We start from the raw sequence: 15,471 nt of genomic DNA on the forward strand, positions 1-15,471 counted from the left end.
CATGCCCCGTCTAGGTTGATGCGTGGCTAGGTTTTACAGGGTAAATACAAATGTAGAATCTAACCACACAGGTTTGTCCTTCCATTGTTACAGTGTACTTTACATAATTACACAGTAATAAAATACAGGTTGTGTGGTGTCTTTGGGTTAAAAAAAAAAAAAACAGCAATAGGCTCTCTGTAGATTTAGCTGTGTGATGATGTCCATACTGAAGAGGCCGCCTACTGTTTATTGGGCGGTTTCCTCTGAATTTCGGCATGCTATTAGCCTTTTGTCATTGTCACTTTGAGCCATCTTCACACAAGCCTGTTTAACATTAAACACACACTAACCTCCCCCTCCCCCTCCACTGCAATGCATTCATATATACTTCTAGTATAAATAACCTCTATTTGCTCTGGAGGCAGAGGGTAAAAGGTAGGTGATTTAACATTATTTTACCATGCTTAGTCATGACTGTCACAGATGCTTTATCTCGACTGGTATGCTTCAAGATACCACTTTGTGCAAAGAGACAAGTAGAGACAAGTTAAGTGGACTTGGGTGTAAAGGACAGGTAATGTTAGACATATCCCTTGGCTTTCTGACGAGAAATTTGTTCCGTCTTTTTTTTTCTTTGCTTTAACGGAAGAGTTGTCTCTTCTGATTGTGTCACTAAAGCATTGGAATGTGACCTGTCTTGATTTTCATGTTCTCAGAACGTGGCGGAGAGAACATACAAACCGTACAGTTATATCCTTAAGCCCTTTCCGTACCTGACCCCGGCAAAACTGCGTGTATTGCCCGCAGGGTCTTCGGGGTCCTATGGCTTGTCTCGCACAGGAGACAGCTACCTCAGCCTGCGTTCGCTCAACGGGGAGGGCCTCAACATCGCCCCCTCTCTGCAGCAGCAGGTAGGCACTGAGGACACCCCCATGGCTTGCCTCAATGCCCCCCTCTCCCAGTGCTTTTTACTTTTAGTTCATTGGTTCCCAACCCTGGTCCCGGAATAACTCTGCCATGCATATTTTAGTGTTTTTGCTGCTCTTCACCCACTTGAACTCGCAGTGTTCAAAACTATACATTGGACTAAAGATCTGTACTTTGCTAGGGTGTTATTGAAATTAGCTGTAGCTCAATCACATTTCTAAGAGAAAAGTCATACTTTTGATTTCTTACATTTTCATTTATGCAGACAATTATTTTTCTCAGTACATTGTATCATTGTAAATTTACATCCTTAAACCCACCCTTTAGACATCACTTCAGATTCATCACTAAATCACACACCAACAAATATAAATCCATGACTTTACTCTAAATCTGTGCTTAAATGAAGATACTTTTAACCGCCAAGTATTGCTTTAGGCACCGTAATTCCACTTTTAATTCAGTATCATATTGACGCAGTACTCTCACTTTTAGTTTCTCTGTACTTCTTACAAGCCTGGTGAGCTTGAGGGCTGTTGCTGATTAGCTGGATCAGGTATGTTACAGCAAGGAAAACACCAAAATATGAAAGGCAGTGGAACTCCAGAGTGCTTTTGTTGTCCTCCCACCCGTCCTGAGTCCTGAGCGTGTCCTCCCCCAGCTCCAGCGGATGTCCACCGCTGGACTTCAGCAGTAGCTCTTGATACTTAGAACCCTACCCATTGTATCTTCGTGCTCACTGAGCCCTCCTTACATAGAGCCACACCCACAAACCCTTCTACCATTCCCTTTTACCATCATATTGTAGTAACAACAAGCCGTTCGTTATACCCCGTGTTCTTACCTTGCCCCTTGACTTATCTGTGTCGTGTGGGCCTTGTCCAGTCCACTGGATCCTATAAATCAGAATTGTGATCACTTTTCTGCTTCTGTCATCTGAAACTGAATGTGTAGAGGGATCATTATGTTCTTGCCAGGCTACTGTGGCTCTAATCCATGTAGAAGTAGCAAGGGCAGGCTGATTGAGAATAGGAGATTGTGTTATTTCTGACAGCCCATGTCTGATATGTCACTCCACCACAGGTGAAAAATGATTGGAAGCCTTGATAAAGCAAGCATTCAATGTGACTTAGAATGAGTTTGAGTATATTTGGTTTGTGATTGCACAAACCTGTGCTTCCTTCTCCTACAAGGGGATGTCTTTTATCTAAATGATTCACGTTTGTTATCTTAATCAGTATGCAAGATGTTATTAGGCGTAATAAGTAATATGAAATTACTTTTATTACGGCTGATTATGGCCCAAAGATGGGATTGGTGTTACAGATTTGTACTTTGACATAACAATCATAGTGTAATTAAAACCGGGAGTGCTGTTTAAGGGCCATTGTGTGTGTTAGTCTGAAGCTAGGTGTGTGTGGGTGCGGGCTGAAATGATGATGTATTTCCTTCTGTTTGTGTACAACAGGTGGATACCCTGCACCGTGCTACACACCTGACGGGCGGCTATGAGGAGCTGTCAGGAAGTGCCCTTTACACCCCACACCACCTAGATGTGAGTAATAATGCATGTATATATACACACACACACACACACACACACAAACACAGTTTCAGCAGATAAGCTGCACTTGAGATTTAGCTACACAGAAGTGCTTTGCTGATTGTTATTGCGATATTGGCATTTATAATCTTGACATAAGAGAAAGGCTGTAATAGCTAAAAACATCTGACTAATCACAGCAGTTTTTAATTGTGCTTTGAGTATCCTGCCGATTTGTTCATAATGAAGGCAATCAGATAATCCAACCAACGTGAATTATTTAGATCTGAATAATGCAGATCATTCTTGTTTGTCACATTATAGATTCAGCCACTACATTACACTATAAAAGAAATATGGTAGTTTGTCCAGATGTTGTTGACCTATTATGCAGTAAGTCGTGGCCTAATGGTTAGAGAAATGGGCTCTATTGGAATTCTAACCACCACCTAACCACCAACTGCTCCCCGTGTGCTGGAGTTGGCTGCCCACCGGGGTGTGTGTGCTCACTGCCCCTAGTACACGTTTGTGTGTGTGTGTGTGTGTGTGTGTGTGTGTGTGTGTGTTTTCACTACTATGAATGGGAATGCGGAGGACACATTTCACTGTTTCACACGAAAAAAAACTTGCACCTTTACCTTTTTGTCTGTGTGGAGTGTAATTCGCTCTCTCTATTCCCACTCTGCTTCAGGCCAACAGCAGCTGGCAGGACAACCCCAACCCCTCCTCCATCACCCCTCCACCCGGACACCCCAGCAGCGTCCACTCGGACACCTCCACCTGAGACTCCCAGCTTCCACCGCTCCCCACCCAGAAACACAAACACACAAGATCTGAACTTAACTTCCACCAGTGCAGACCCTGCTTCCTCTTTGATCTCTCCTTCCATTACACAGACTCACAGCTGTTAAGACTGACGAACATTTCCAAGAGTTCCACCTTGTCAGTCAGCTGCACTGCAGGCTTTGATGGGCCACAAAACCACACATACACATTCACTGACCCGTTAATTCAGCCACAGTGAAGACAACACAGGAGCTCCTCCCTCCCTGCTGAAACCAAAGTGCTGTCAGCAGTCGAATCTCCTTCTGTTCGTCGAAATACAACCTCAGACAACTGAAACGCAAAGAAATCGTGCATCAGAAATCTCCTCAGTCTCCGTGTAGAGCTTGTTTCTGTCGGGGACGTCCTCGGTGTACTTTACAGCTGCCTGAATAGAGTAACTACTTTTGTTATTGTAAGATTCACAAGCATTTACACTCAATTCCACTGGTTGAAGAATCAGCTAAGCACAAATTTTTATTTGAGTTTTGAGGGTGGAAGTGAAGGAGATGACAATGTTGTTGTCTCTTAAGAGTGGTGGATGAGTCATTTTCTACAGTTAATTCCAGAGAAGCATGGGGGGGGTAGGGGGAGGTGAAATGGTGGGCAGGTCTGAACAGGAGCAGAGGGCAAGAGAAATTTCAACCATGCAGCTAGTGGCTATGTTTTGCCCCAGCCCCGCTGTGTCTTTTAAGAAAAGTAGTAGAGGTTTTCTTTAGTTCTGAATTACTTTGTTTGTTTTTGAGGTAGTTTAGTATTTCGTCACACATTTTCCCACAAAGGATGCACCAGCCACCAAATAAAAGTACACTGTAGACTGACTTTATTAGAGCTTTTTCAGTTTGTTAGAAAGGGAGTGGATGGTGTATGGAGCAGCGGTTTAGTGTTGGGCAAGGAGTGTTGCTAGAAATGTTTTTTTGTTTTGTTTTTTTTCCTCTTTCTTACTTTAAGGGATAAGTTACAAAACTGTCTTCCATGCATGCAGGCTTCAGAGCTGTTTTAGAGATTCCAATTGCATAGCTTGTCGGTTTGAGATTTTGTTTGTTTCCTCATTGTTCGTTTTTACCTAAAGAAATGCTACAGAATGGAGAGGATATAATGACAGACCAAAAAAAAACAAAAAAAGTAAATAAATAACCTTACCATGCATCACGCGTCACGTATATGCACACAGCATGTGGCCCCTCCAGGACACCGCGGTTGGGGGGCCTCTTGCAGTACGGTGTGCTTCCCTACGGCTTTGCATCAGCCCCTAGATGCAACGACACGCTGAAAAAGATCCAGACTGCAGTCTTTACCTGTACTCTTCCAAACCAAAAATGTTAAATACTAGACGCTCATGAGAGCGCCTCATAAATGTAGATGTAAATTGTGCTCGTTACAGTTTGGGAGGAAGCGGATATTGTAGGGAAATGGTTTTGATTTTGTGCTTCTGTATGTGTTGTCTGATGGCCTCTCGTGGTACAAATATATGTGTGTGTGCACGCATAGGTGTGCACAGGATGTGTTTGTTTGGGTTATTTTGTTCTTTTTTGTTTGTTTTGTTTTTAACTGGTCTTGTCACACTTTATAACTGATTGTATTGTATGTGCAATTGAAAGCACCCATTCCGTGATAATAGCATGCCATAGAAACACATGCCGTCCCTTCAGTTGCTAGCATTTGTGCTTCGTAACGCAGGAACTCCTCCTTTTCTTTTAAAACCAGTTAACACGGCCAAGCAACAAGGGCTTTTCTCCTTTGAAGTTTAACCAAAAACTAGCATTAGGACATGTTCTGAATTTGAACTAGGTGGACTGCAGCCAGCATTGAGGAATAACAGACCAATCTCGAGTATCGTTTTCTTGACACAGGAGATATGGTATGCTGGGTTGTGTTGTTTTTAACGTGCGTCTATCCCTCTCCCTTTCCCTCTCTTTTTTCCGCTTTGTTTTTAATGCGGTCCAGCCGTGGTAGTAGCAGGGCGTTTTTGATACACGAATGGAAATTGTTACACAAAGGACTCAATGCTGAAACGTAAGAGGGGTTTTGTTTATATGTATGAAAGAACAAACTCTAAGGACCTTTTCGAAGAATTACCCAGATCATAGTGTCATGTATAGATTCATGATAGTTCAAATATTTCATATGGCTGTCTTATAACTAATGCTATTACTACACCAAATTCCGTTTCCGTTTTGTTTTTCCGTTTTCTTTCCTTCCTCCTTTTTGTACCGGCCATCTATGGATGTCATTGTACAGATTGTGGAATGTTTCAGTGTATTTCTCTTTTTATATACTTACATGTTTCTTTTTTTATGCCTGGTTTGTTTTGCCTTTACTCTGCTGATGAGTTCTAGTAATATTTGTAATGTTCATTATAAGTTTTGTTTGACTTTGAGTTGGGGTCTTGGAGTGTTACTTGGGTTTTTTGTTTTGTTTTGTTTTTTTACCTGTATTTGTTAGAGCTGATGTTTGTGTACGATGCAGTGAGAATTCCCTCATGATCACACTCTTATGTTGCGTACACTCTTTGACAACTAGGAATGTGCATCATCCAGCAATAACTGCACTTATGGATGATTAGCAGCAGCAAGAAGAGTAAATTTAGGCACTATTGGTCTTGCAGGTCTTGCATCCCCATCCTTGAAGTAGCCTATAGTTATCAAGCCTTTCGTTTGAGCTGGAAATCTGTTAATAATGAAGAGCTCCGGCTGTTCAGGACCAGTGTTGGATGAATTAGGTTGAAATGCTGATTCGGGGAACTAATCAGTTATTTATCAAGTCCTTTCTGATTTGCCGGGGGTGTGTTAAAGCCAGGAAACCACTCAAATGGGCAGGGCGGGATGCCTCCAGGACAGGGGTGGGCAATTCCGCTCCTGGAGGGCCAAATTCCTGCACAATTTTGTGCTTTACCTGCTCAGGCACACCTGATTCAACTCCCCTGTTAATTGCCAGGTTTGGTAGGCCTGGAGCAGGGAAATCAGACAACGGTGCTGGGCTTTAGCTCTAGCCCCTGCTGCCCGCCCCTGCTGCCCGCCCCTGCTCCAGGGCCAGGGTTGAGCAACACTGATCCTAAGGTACCATTACAGGGCAGGATCTCCTGGAACTGTGTTACAGGTTCGTAAAGTTCCAGGTCAGCAGATAAAGCAGTTGTTCTCAGTCTAGTTCTTACAAACCCCAAGTCAACACTATCTGTAGAAGTAAATATAAAATAAAAGTAGTTGGTTTTACTAAAGGACTACATGGAGAACTTTGCTACTGTAGATCTAACCAAGTCTAACTTTTGAATACACCACATCTGATCTATTTGGTATATGATTCCGCAGAAACCTCAGATAGGCTGATTTTGTCCTGAAGGGGATTGTTCAGGCAACAGAAGGCCTTCCAGTAAGTCAGAAAGACACCTGCTTGTCAGTAAGCCCCATCCTTTAAGACAAGATTATATATGCATTATACGGTGTTGCACAATCGCTGTGGTCTTTTCCGTTGCTTTTTTGAGACCCTAGCAAAGCTGCAGACGCAGCAGCACAGGGCTGAAATGTGCTTCATTGCTGCTTGCTGCTTTACCACAGGAAGCAGCACATTTCACATCAGAGGTTAAGCTTGTGTTAGGATTTCAATAAAAAAAACTTCTCATGCCCTCTCACACTACAGTTCATCTTCACATTAGACTACACGTGCCGCTCTTTTTCTCGAGCATGGTGCAACCCAACCACTTCATGAGCTGAGGTTAATTCTCTACTGCATCACGACAAACAAGGAATGATACAGAGGCGTTTCAATTTTTTCATTTTTTGTTCACATTATTTTCTTACAACTGTAGTATATCCTTCTTCCTCCCATCTTTTCCCCTCCCTTCTGTATTCACCACTCCCCCTCTCTCTACCTCTCCTATTCTTTCCATTTCGCTTGTATATAAACCCTGCCATTTTCAGACTTGCTAGTCTGTTATGAACTCCTTTTATACCTCAACTTTAGAACTGTTCTAGTAAGAGAAAAGAAAAAAAAGACAAAAACAAAAGAAATATGAGAATTGTAGTGTTCCTTATTAGAAAAACAAAAACTAATAAAATAATCTAGTGTGCTTTTGATCTGGCGTGTGTGGTTTGTCTTTAAGTCATGAGGCCGCTAATGCACAACACTTTGGTTTGTTTTCAAGTTTATGTATTTCTGCCATCCAATATTCATTTTTCACATTTGGTTATATACAGTGTGGTTAACCTATGACCCACCAAGACAGCTGCTCAACTCCCACCCTTTATCAGATGTGTACAGCTTTCAGCACTGTATTTCAGTACAGCCAGCATTTGACCATATCCTGTTAAACCACATGATGTCTGCGTATGCCTCTTTTTCAACCCACAGCATGCAGACAAAAAGTCCACACTCAGAGCCACATTCACCAACAATTACTTCTTTATTTATTATTTTTATATATTTTTTAATTGAATCCCCCCTACCTCCCCTCAGCACTAGCAATGCTCTCGACACTAGGAGGATTAGGACTTAACACGTACATCCTCCAATACGTTAAGCCAGGTTCCACCACACCAGCTAACAGATGCCTGTGCCGGCCAACACTGCTTTGGAGTGATGAGAGGCGAGAGAGCACAGCAATTGCACTGACTCAGACTCCGGCTGCTGATGGCAAAGCAGCATGGCTCGGGATTGGAATTCACAACCCTCTGGGGGGGGGGGGGGCTATAACCATTCTTAAGAAGATCCTTCTTAAACCCCACTTACACTTTTCTGACATTTACCAGTGCTTTGATGATGAGATTCATCATTTGTCCCCCCCCCGATTTTTGGGTATTGGTGAATTAGGCCCTTACCTCTACCGGGAAAATGACATTTTTAACCAGCTCTAGAAATGGTGAAGAACCAGTGAAAAACCGAAATACAGACTTTCAAATGCCCAAATCCAGTTATAGCAATGGCTATAGAGAGATGAAAATGAATGGAATGGAGAACTAGGACTGTTGTATGACTGCTGACTGGTTATCACTGATCGCTGGACCGTGTGAAAGTCCTCTACTGTGCAATTTCTTTTCTTTCTTTCTTCTGCTCTGACTTGAAAACATCACATACTGCTGTGATCAAGTTCAAGGCAGTTTTACGAATTCTTTTCCTCATTTCCCTCTTTTTTTTTTTTTTTTTTAACCAAGTCAAATAGTCCACCACAATGTTCCTGCATTTGTGAAACAAGAACAAATTTACTGTCAAAAGTGACAGTAATGCGAGCTACCACAGAGTTACACCACAGAGTCATTTGCGTCACCGATCGACTTCGAATCCCAGTTGATTTAACGAGAACAGTCCCTGCAGTCCTTCAGCCAAGGCGAGAAATCCTTACAGAGTGTTGAAGTTCTCTGGACATGTCTCCTTCAGCAGATGCTCCCTTTTCAAAGTATCGTTCTTGACGTTGGAGGGCTCCTCATCTTGGTCCCTCCCTCGTCTGCAGAGAAAGCACAGGATGCGTTTGAAGGTGCCCCTCATCTCCTTGTCCCGGCATGAGTAGATGATGGGGTTCACCAGGGAGTTGCACTCAGCCAGAACCAGGCAGTACTTCTCGTATTTCAAAACCTGGCACTGTGTACAGTTCAGCCCGTCCAGCAGCAGAATGACCAGACCTGGAGTCCAGCAGATCACGAAGGCGCCTGCGGACAAACGAGACAAAACATAAACAAAAAGACAGAAAGCGTCAATGGCTGTGAATCTTCTGGCTTTTGTGTGTCAGGCCCCACATCCTGTTTTCTGCAACACAACCACACGCAGCGAACTGCCTCTAAAGGAGCCGCCGACTTGATTTCATTAGGACCTGCAGTTTCAGCCCACAAACATCTGTTTCCTAGAGAATGTCACCGTGCAATTATCATTCCAAAGGGACCCAAACAAGAAAACAGGCTGCATACCAGCCAGCTGAACACATGGTTACAAGTACTGTACTTTAATGCTGCCTTAAACATTAGAGAACAATTTCCCCACTTTTTCCAAACAATAGTAGATCTAGAGCTCTATTCTCACTCGATTATTATAGGGATAAAACTGCTAGCATTGCAATGACTCCGCAACATACTGATGCAGTCACTTAAAAAGCCACTCCATTTTTTGACATACAATGAATCTGACGGTTATTCTTTATATTGTGTTAATATTTCATGATGAATGGACCAATAGAAATGCTCTAAATGACCTGGAATACACCCTTCCACACAGATTGTCTGCTACTCCTGTATAGTTGCCATGTTGGAGGTATGAGGTTCTTGCATTACAGCAATGAGATCAAAAGACTTAACTATGTGACTTCAGTAACACTATATGGACAAAAGTATTGGGACAGCTACTCATGGGTCTTCCAAAATTAAGGGTATTCTATTAAATATTATTCTGTTGGAGTAACTGTCTTCACTTTCCAGGAAAGAAGGCTTTCTTCTAGATTTTGGAGCTCATTGAGTAAGGATTTGACTGCATTCAGCCACAAGAGCGTTAGTGAGGTCAGGATGTTGGATGATCGCAACCCCAACGCATCCCTAACTTCCACTGCTCCAATGCCAAAAGTTCTCTACAGGGACAAGACAAGCTGTGAGTTTGCGCATTTGCACATCTGTGTCAGCAACAGGTGCAACTTAAAGTAGCTGAATGCATTCATTCAGACGTCCACAAACATTTGGATGGCTAGTGTATTTTGGTCTTTCTCCAAGTCAAAGCTTTAAGGAGGTCAATAAAGCCAGCGCAAGAAACCGTAAGGGTTACCTTGTCATTTTGTCATTGTAGAAAGCCATTCTTAGAAATGCTTTGAGGTTCTAGATACCATGCACAAACAAGAACTGCAGACCTACAATTGCCCAACATTTACAGAGCTGTAGTTTCTGGTTAGAAGGGTCAATATTCAATAATCAACAGCCAGTCTCAACAGCAATTAGCATCAGACACACTGTACAGCCCCAGTCCAGACAAAAGCAGGTCCTTACCCAGAATCATGGAGACTGTCTTCATGAGGCTCACAAGTGTGTCACCGTTCTTGTCCTGGACAGTGCACAAGACCATGTTCTGGCTCTTCCGCCGAACATAGACAAAAATGCGTGTGTAGATGGCCACCATGATGGAGAAGGTGAGGAGGTTGAGCAAGGCCCAGAACACTAGAAAGCTCCTGGAGTAGAGCGGGGCCACAGTGGAGCACAGGGATGTCTGACATACACAGTTCCAGCCCATCGTGGGCACCAGGCCCATGATGATGGCCACTGCCCAGATGGCCACGATGAGCAGCAGCACGCGCCGGTTGGACATGGTGCTGTGCAGCTGCATGGTGAAGATGGTCTGATGGCGCTCTAAAGCCACAGCCAGCAGGTTGACCACAGAGGCCGTCAAGCTCATCTCTATCAGGGCTCCGCGGACGAACCACTGCTGCTGGGAGAGCGTGATGGTCCATGGGCCAGTGTGAAATATGAGATTGAAGTAGGAGATCCCAGCAAAGAGGTCGGCGGCCGCCATGTTACCCAGCAGGTAATAGACGGGGAAGTGGAATCGGCGGTTTACGATGATGGCCACCATGACCATCAAGTTGGCGAGGATGATGAGGATGCAGACCGGGATGCCGAGCCCCACCACCACAAAGTCGATCGACTTCCACTGCTCGCTGATGGTCTTATTAGTCTGAGAGTAGAAAAACGAGACATTCTGCATAAAACCCTCGCACTCTTCAGAGGGCATCGCTCAGAGAAAAGGTCAGGGTCAGGGAAGTGACCCTAACCGTCAGCAGCTAGATTTCCCTTTCCTGTGGTAGAAAAGCACATTCCTTTGGGAAATAGGTGGGAGGACCTAAGGAGGCATCAGTGAAGAAGGAATATCCTGCTCATCCAGGAATTGCTGGATTGGGTCCTAGAAAAAGAAAAACGCATACATGAGAATATATCCATTTACAATGAGGTGGAATCAAATTCAATGTTCGAATTCTTTCAAGGACCTGTGAAAGGTAGAGATGGCAGGATACCATTTACTCCAAAGAGCGGCAGATACTGATGACAATCCTCAACAAAGTTCTCAAATGAGGCTGAAATCACATACACTGAACCTGTGCTTTGTTATGATTGTAAATGAAAGTGGAAGAGACTAGATCTCCTGATCTTGATAAAAAAAGAAAAAAAAAAGAAGAGCCACTTAGATCAGATCTTAGATCTTACTTTGGAAAACCTACAGCCATTTCTCTGTATTGTTGTCCACATAACAGTATAGCCCTTGTCTATCCTACAGGTCACTTGCTCAAACTTTTCTTTTGCAGTGTATCAACCTTCAACACTGTAAATGATCCCATTTTAAACGAGACTTCCCGAGGCGTGGTCTAAGCACTGGTTCCAATCAGAGGATTGACCGTTTAAGCTCCAGCAGTGCTATACTGGTGTGATTTACATTCAGCGGCTCCACAATAAGGCGCATCTTCAACGGCAGTCATCTTCATGACTAACATTAATTAAACGACCAATCCTTTAAGACTGGGGTTCGACTGCCAGGCCAGGCCGGCCCACCAATCTACAGCAACAAGAGCCCTTGGGTCCTCCTAAGGCTAGATATATTCTTGCTGTTAACCACACTTTGGGGAACACATGATGTCTGTGAGGTATCCTGCGTTCGTTTCGTGCGCGTAAAAATTTTAAAGGTGCCCACGTTTACGCCATTTCAATAAATTCGTAAGTTTTTTTTTTAGGCCCAGCGTTCTCTAGTCTACCCTCTAGTGGAAGCCGGTGGTAACGCATGTAGCGCATAGGCAATCATGCAAACAGTAGCCACAATGTAGCCAGCTGTCTACGCAGACGCATGGCCAAACAGCAAGTATATCTTCAGCCTTCACCTCTGGCTCAAATGGAAGTTGCTCTGGATAAGAGTGTCGGCCAAACGCCATTAATGCAAATAATGAATAATGCCATCCTTAAGATGAGTTAACTAATATTTACAATCTGATCCAGGTGGATTAGGGCTACCTTCTACACCCGAATTTTAAAAGATGTTAAAATATCGCTTATCTGGACCGGCCATCAATTATCGTATCGGTCCATCCCTAGGCTTCAGACGAGCTCATGAACATCCTCAAACTGGCCTAGTGAGAAGCAGCCTACCTAAGACGTACCCTAAAGGGGGGAAGAGAACGAAGGCCAGGGGGCTCACAATAGGACATACAAATGCTGTTTATTTGATAGGCTGCTTCTACTTCTTCTACAGCCCTCATTGAAAAGCAATAAAGTAATCAGAGCAGGTCTCTGACTCACCAGAGTATAATGTGAGGGATTTTGACACTATAACCCAACCCTGAAAAGTCAATCATTATTAAGAGTAGTCCAATCTACCTTTGCCAAATTCCAAATTCATGATGAATTTCTAAGGCTCTAGATGGGTTGACCCACTGTGAAGAGGGCTTCCTTTTCAGGGACTAGACTGACCCCCTAACCCTCATCTCACAACAACGTACCGGTTTTTCTGGTTCTTCTTAGTCTGAATAACAGCCGGTAAGTGGAGAGAGGTAGGAGGTAGGAGGTAGATGTAGTAGTTCTGGGTTTTTAGAAACTGGAACCTGGGGAAAAGGGAGGGAAGATGTGTGTGAACGCTATAGATAGAAGCAGGTCTAGTTGTTGGGCTTAAAATTCCTCCAAATAAGTGAAATCCTCGATCAAATCCAATGCAGCAGATCTTCTTTTCTGAACTTTTCCGTTCCACCTTAAATGGTGCAGCAGTTCCATTCTGGCGCCCCAGGCGCCAGAATGGAACTGCTGCACCATTTAAGGTGGAACGGAAAATTCCAATAACAAGCTACCCAATCTCAAAACCTCCGGTCTTTCTCTTCCTACCCTCCACTGCAGACACAATTCCCGATAACAACACGCACCACAGACCACGTCTTACACAACGATAATCTCTCCAAATGCACCCAGACTCACTCACCCTCACTCCTTGTCCAGGAAACCCCCTCAAAAATGCCTCGACGGTGGTCCCACATGAGCGTCCCTCTACGACTGACGCCTCAGCAGCCTTCTTCAGCGGATTTATGATTTATGGTTCTTGCGTGGAGCTCAGCCCTCCTCGCTGATTGGCTGGGAGTTTTACGTTTCTTACGTAGGCAAAATGACATTGACGACGTACGAAAAACATCTCTTTTAGGCACTTTTTCAGTTTTAATTGGCTACAAAACAATTATTTAGTCCCAAAAATAAATATTAACAGAAAAACAAATATTATTTATTTATTTATTTATTTTGGTATTTTTCTTTTTCTTTTTTTTTTTTGCCAAAGCAGATCAGAAGTCATCTCCAAGATGAAATATGAAATGAGCTGAAACAGGATTTTAGTGGTTAATATTATTTTCCCCTACATGAAAACGACATCAAGTCAAAAGGGGAGGAAACATCAGAAATTAAATTTCTAATTTCAAAAGAACCGTGTGTAAATACATATATAAATAAATATTATATATAAAAATATTTTTAAAATAAATAGTAAAATTGATAATTTTCTTAATTAGAAATACTTTATTACAGATTAATTTTAGCTGGCTTAAAGATGGCCTAAAGGGACCAAAAAAAAACCCCCAAAAATGCCCATTAACAAACTACACAGGAAGATATGGGAAGTTCACAGCATTTTAAGTCTTAATATGATCACACATTTATATATATATATATATATAGTTATAGTATATATATAGTTATAGTTATAGTTATAGTAAACATCTCATTACCAGGCAACGGACAGTGGGACGAAATGGAGCCGACGATGATTGCCATACATATGCTGTTACCATTCAGCAGAGAGGAAACCAACACCAAAACATCCTAACATAAAGAAATGGCTCAGTTCAGAAGCTCCGGTGAAGCAAACTAGGTTAACTCTTAGGCAAATGTCTTATCTGATAGTCTCAAAAGCCTCATAACTAAGCCATTTCTCTGGGTAAGGGTGTTCTGGTGTTGGTTTTCCCTCCACAGAATGGTCTGAGCGGATATTTTAAATTTCCATAGTCGCAGGTCCTCTTCTTTGTAAGGATGGTGCATATATACAGTATATTGTGCCCCTCAATACTCATCAATCTCTTTGTGTTGTGTTGGAAAGCTGGTTAGCTCGACTCCAAATAGCTCCAAGTAATGTTGAACATTGGGTTAGCATAGCTAGCCTCTTTATGATCAGTGTCCACAGCAGTAGTCTACTATAGACTGTGTTCACTCTGAATACAATATGACCGTAAACCATTAGATACAAGATGACCTGAAACCAAACCGTAAAACAAAAAAAAGGCCTCTTGAAAGTGGACGTGGTCACCAAGGGTCTTCATGAGGGAATTGAAGATATCGGCCCTGGCTAAAAAGTCCAACTTGTCCATGCCCATTTTACGGGAAGCTATATTTTAGTTTCTTGTACGTGACCTAGGGCAGAAAGGATTGTACGGCTCATTGACCGTTGAGCATGACTGGATAAAATACTGAAACTGTGGAAATATGGGAACTCTATCAGTAGCAAAAGTGAAATTATGGAGACAAATGTACTTGAGTGAAAAAAAAAGAAGAACTCTACATTTAAACACTGATGGAGTGCCTAATGCATGGCACTGGTTATAATGTAGGCCTAAAGACAAACTGGCATGGTTGCAGGCTTCATTTCTCATTGATATGAGTTTGGTTGGAGTGCTTTATTAAAACGATACATTGCACTGCCCAGCATTTTGACCAAGATCATATCCTGTCTTTGAGGTGTAACGAGTGCTTAGGTAGTCTGAATGAAATGTAAGGAGTAATAAACATGTTTTTAGTCTCCAGAAAATGTCATTAATGGCACTTCACTGCATTACATGATTCTACTTTCCTTTCTTTGAACCGTCACTCTATGTGATGCAAGGCAATCATCCAGCACAAACTAGCCATTTGTAAAATATCCAAGCTAATCTCGCTAAGCTTTATAGTTGGTAGCTATTTTAATGGTCGCTACTGAACAACAAAGCATGTTGTGCTATGGTGTATAGATTGCTAATTGTGAAGCAGATATACTCTGCTCTCGCTATCTGGCTGGATATGTATGAGAATGCTAGCCAACTAACTGGCTAATGCTACAATAGTAAAAACACACTTTCAGTTTAGGCCTTAAAGCATCATCTAAAAACTGCTACATAGAAGGGAATGTATGTTACTTGCTGTATTGTCTTTAAAAATAGTTTTTTAAATGAAATAAAATAACATAGCCCT

At 42.6% G+C, this 15,471-nt stretch overlaps 2 protein-coding genes across 6 annotated transcripts in view; one reads left to right on the plus strand and one right to left on the minus strand.

Moving 5' to 3' along the window:
* Positions 1-7,347, plus strand: part of pbx4 (pre-B-cell leukemia transcription factor 4) — a 35,523-nt gene extending 28,176 nt beyond the window's left edge. For 2 of the 4 annotated variants that reach the window (XM_072675265.1, XM_072675266.1), the window contains 3 exons: positions 790-893; positions 2,378-2,464; positions 3,144-7,347. In XM_072675265.1, the coding sequence (XP_072531366.1) occupies positions 790-893; positions 2,378-2,464; positions 3,144-3,236 (284 nt within the window). In that variant the 3' untranslated portion in view covers positions 3,237-7,347. The remainder of the gene's footprint in view (positions 1-789; positions 894-2,377; positions 2,465-3,143) is intronic. The other 2 variants (XM_072675263.1, XM_072675264.1) reach the window with 1 other exon arrangement.
* A 307-nt stretch (positions 7,348-7,654) lies between these two features.
* lpar2a (lysophosphatidic acid receptor 2a) lies at positions 7,655-13,304 on the minus strand. Of its 2 annotated transcripts, XM_072675267.1 has the most exons (4): positions 13,187-13,304; positions 12,717-12,818; positions 10,228-11,134; positions 7,655-8,913 (listed from the first exon to the last, which is right to left on the minus strand). In XM_072675267.1, exons 3-4 carry the CDS (start codon positions 10,964-10,966, stop codon positions 8,606-8,608), a joined length of 1,047 nt encoding a protein of 348 aa, XP_072531368.1. In that variant the 5' UTR covers positions 10,967-11,134; positions 12,717-12,818; positions 13,187-13,304; the 3' UTR covers positions 7,655-8,605. The 2 variants fall into 2 exon arrangements, with proteins under 2 accessions (XP_072531368.1, XP_072531369.1); XM_072675268.1 differs by lacking the exon at positions 12,717-12,818.
* Positions 13,305-15,471: the final 2,167 nt, after the last annotated feature.

Source organism: Salminus brasiliensis, chromosome 3 (genome assembly GCF_030463535.1).
Source record: "Salminus brasiliensis chromosome 3, fSalBra1.hap2, whole genome shotgun sequence".
Taxonomy (NCBI): Eukaryota; Metazoa; Chordata; class Actinopteri; order Characiformes; family Bryconidae; genus Salminus; species Salminus brasiliensis.

Excerpts from the sequence above, each read along its gene's own strand:
- lpar2a (XM_072675268.1), bottom strand. The coding sequence starts at position 10,966 with ATGCCCTCTGAAGAGTGCGAGGGTTTTATGCAGAATGTCTCGTTTTTC. Across the intron at positions 8,914-10,227 it reads GACAGTCTCCATGATTCTGG|GCGCCTTCGTGATCTGCTGG; the intron begins GTAAGGACCTGC and ends GTTTGTCCGCAG.